This window comes from Acanthisitta chloris, unplaced genomic scaffold (assembly GCF_000695815.1).
Source record: "Acanthisitta chloris isolate BGI_N310 unplaced genomic scaffold, ASM69581v1 scaffold45466, whole genome shotgun sequence".
Lineage (NCBI taxonomy): Eukaryota > Metazoa > Chordata > Aves > Passeriformes > Acanthisittidae > Acanthisitta > Acanthisitta chloris.
The window spans coordinates 2,502-6,155 of NW_008677350.1; the positions used below are offsets into that span (position 1 = coordinate 2,502).

Sequence of the window (3,654 nt, forward strand, 5' to 3'; positions counted from 1 at the left end):
AGCCCTTACTGTGCCAGCACCACAAAGATGCCTTCTTGCTATACACCTTTTTATTTTATGCTTGAAACAGCTAAGTTTCCCAAATGATCTTGTGGTTAACCTGCTTTAGGAAGTCTAAATACTTTTCCATTCTTATACAAAAGAAATAAGAACACTGCAACAGGAAATGAGAGAGCCAACACCTGCAGAGCACCTGTTTAGCTGCAGGCCAGGAAGTCTCTGCTAAGAAAGGCAATCTGAACTTGTAGCACTTGAAAGGGATAATCAGAACTGTGTGACATGTTCTCATACCACTGATTAGTTATATTCTGGTTTACAAACTAAAATTGCTGCATTTCACTGCAGCCATACAATATGGAATGGAATAGCCTGAACACATGCTACTGGTACAACCTTGTTGGATGACATGTTACCAACTCTTTTCAGACACTGAATATACTGAAAGAGTAAATAAAATTAAGACACAAGTGAGATCACACAAGGTTTCGGCAACTATTTTTAGGTTGGCTTTATAGCTTTCTTGTTTTCTTTAGGAAATTCCTGCACAGTGAAAGGAATGAAGAATTCCAGAAGAGAGTTGACCTCCTTCAGTTCCAGACTGTATTCCGTTGCTATTTTCTCTGCAGTCCATATTTGAGGATGAAGTTTATGATTATTAAGAAGTGTCAGAGCTTCCACAAGGGAAATTTTGCCTTTGGAAACCTTCTCAACATCTAGAGCTCCTAAATGGCCTAGTTTTGTAAGCCTCTTCTCCTCCTGTTTAACCGGAAGATTTTCGCCACCTCCAGGTTTTACCTAATTGTGGGAAGGAAAACAAAAAAGAGCTTAACAGCAGTTCTGTTTACTATACATATTGAAGCAGCTAAACTCTTTTCTTAAATAGGGCATTTCCTGTTAGTTTTCCCCATTTTCACAAAAAAAACCCACGAAAAGCTTGGCCAGCTTCTTGATATCACAAAACTTGTCATTTCTTCCACGGTCACTCTACATACAATGTCAACTCCCAATCCAATGCTGACAAGTTTCCATCTTTTGAACTCTAAGTGCTGTACAGATTTGGCAGCTCTTCATACAGGATAAACTACAGACCCTGACAGCCAAATGTAAATGCAGATAACCTAGTATTTTGGACTGATTTGTAGCAAGGGACAAAAAAAGAAGTCATGCAACAAATTGGTATCCTCCTGATATCCCTGGAAAACTTTGTCATACAGTCTCTCCCCTCTTCCTTTCATTTTCAAATTTTAGTTTTGCTACTAAAAGATACTCCTGATTTTGCTCTGTCTAGAGAACAAGCTTTCCTGGACAAAAAGAAACCATTTTGCAGCATCATACAGAGTTTAACTGCCACGACTACTGCAGTGCAAGGACACACAGAGCCCCTTCTCCAAGGTCCCTTCATATTTCCAAGTAATTTCCAAACCAGCACTGGCTTTCTCATATTGCCTTTTATTAAGATTTAACCAGCCAATGACACTGAAAAAAAGGCAAGATTCAATCTTTCTTAAATGTAAGATAATGTTTATAGTAATCAGAGTCCACAGCCACTGATAAGCACACAGACAGTCTGAATTACCTGGGATGCTGAGAAGACTAATAAGGATGCTACAGCATCTGTGTGTCTGTTTCCAAACCACAGAGCATGTCTGATCTGTTCTCCATGTCTTCCTTTTAGTTAAAACCCTCAGATAATGAATGATTTTTCAAGCCTTAATTAAATGATCTGTCTCTGGGAATATGCCACTTCAGGACTCCAAGTTGGTGCTTTTCCACTCACCACAGATATGTCCAACAGACAGAGATGTGTATACACAATGTACATAATGCACAAAGCAGTCAGGATAACATCAGGAATGGAAGGAAGCTTTTGGATTAAGTTTTGCCCACAAGTCTCTGTGCTAACACATCAATCATGCTCTTCCCAACAACTGCAAGTAGACATACCACAAGAGCAAGTCTTATGTGGCAGCAATGTCAGAGTAGGCACAGAATCTAGCAAAGGTTTGTTCCACTTCTGGCATCTTCTCAGCTCTCTCTTGACAGGTTTACAAATGAATATTTAAAGATACTGAAATTAGACCTTGAGCACTTCAAGATTAGAGTCCCAACCTTTATAATGAAAATTAAGACTAGAGATTACTTGAAAACTTCAGGGAGAGACTGAAGAAATCTGTTGGCATTTTAAATATTTTTAGGCTTGAATACAATGAAAGTGGCAAATTGGAGAGACTTAGGAATTTTGCTAGGTGATTATAAAAATGTGATTACTGCATTAAGCAGCTGGAATAAAGTGGTCCAAGAATGCAACAGGTAAAATGCACAAGCCATAACGTGGTGGGAAAAAAAAAAAAAGAACCATCCAGCCTGCATTCCACTAGGAGGAGCATGCAAAGAACAATCTAGCCTGCATTCCACTAGGAGGAGCATGCTCTGCCTTCCAAGTCAAAGCTTGCAGCCATTGGCAATAAGGAAAATGATAACCATATGAGCTGTAAGAGTATGCAGAAAAAAACCCTAAGGGTAAGAAAAAGTCTCTGCACTGTGTGACATTAGCATCAGCTGTTAAAAACTCCATTAAAACGTCTTTGTCCTCTACCACACCCTTGATCCCACAGCAGTCCCAATCCCTTCTAACAACTCCACAAATGATCTCTGGCAAACTCCTGCATCTGTGCAAAAAAGTGGACAACTGTCCTGTCTTAGAGGAAGCAGAAGTTGGAATTTAAGTGAAAAACAAAGATCCACATGATGTTAAAAAGGAAGACTGTGCAAGCATTTGTATAATGTGTTCCATGTTCAGAACCTAGGGTCAGACAGTGCTGCTGATACACAGAGTAATAAACCCCCGACCTTTCTCTGTTAAAAGGTAGCTTTTAGGCACAAAGGCATTTTTCTTGATACAGAATTTGTGCTGAGTATGAAAACCATGAAGCTGATGCAGGTATGGCTCCTACAGAGAGACATACTCACCTGCACTGGTGGATCTCTGGACTCGACATAAACATCTCTTAGCAAGGTGAGGAGCTTATCATCCTTTCTGACAATCGCTTCTTTTATCTCTGGGTGGTCTAAAGGCAGTGAGGAGAAGGGAAGGGGAAATAAAAAAAGAGAAAAAGATAGTTCTGAGGCAAATTGTTTCCTTTTTATTAGTTCTGCCAGCTCATTGCTTCCTCAGGGGCACAGCATGGCTCCTCTGGGAAGGAGGCTCTGGCCCAAACAACACCACTTCACATGGTTCATCAAGCTTTGAATCAAACTTTGCAATTTTTTTTAGTTGTTAATCAGTACCTATAGGTGGGCAGTTATGATCATAGAATCAATCAGGTTGGAACAGACCCCAAAGATCATCAATTCCAACCCTACCGTGGTCACTAGCCCATGGCACTAAGTGCCACATCCAGTCTCAGCTTGAAAACCTCCAGGGATGGAGGATCTGTTGACTCAGAGAGCATCTAAAGGAGGACAATGAAGATGATGAAGAGCCTTGAGGGGAAGCCTTAAGAGGAATGGCTAAGGTCACTTGGTCTGTTCAACCTGGAGAAGAGGACACTGAGATGATTATGTATTGCAGGATACAACTTCCTCATGAGGGGAAGTGGAGGGGCAGCACTGACCTCCTCTCTCCTACAACCAGTGACAGGACCTGAAGGAATG

At 40.7% G+C, this 3,654-nt stretch overlaps 1 protein-coding gene across 1 annotated transcript; it reads right to left on the reverse strand.

The window, feature by feature from the left end:
• Positions 1-498: 498 nt before the first annotated feature.
• Positions 499-3,068, reverse strand: NDUFAF4 (NADH dehydrogenase (ubiquinone) complex I, assembly factor 4; the record flags this gene model as incomplete). Its single annotated transcript, XM_009076451.1, has 2 exons — positions 499-795; positions 2,971-3,068. Coding segments are annotated over 2 exons (395 nt in total), but the record flags the coding sequence as incomplete, so codon positions are not given.
• Between the last annotated feature and the right edge of the window lie 586 nt (positions 3,069-3,654).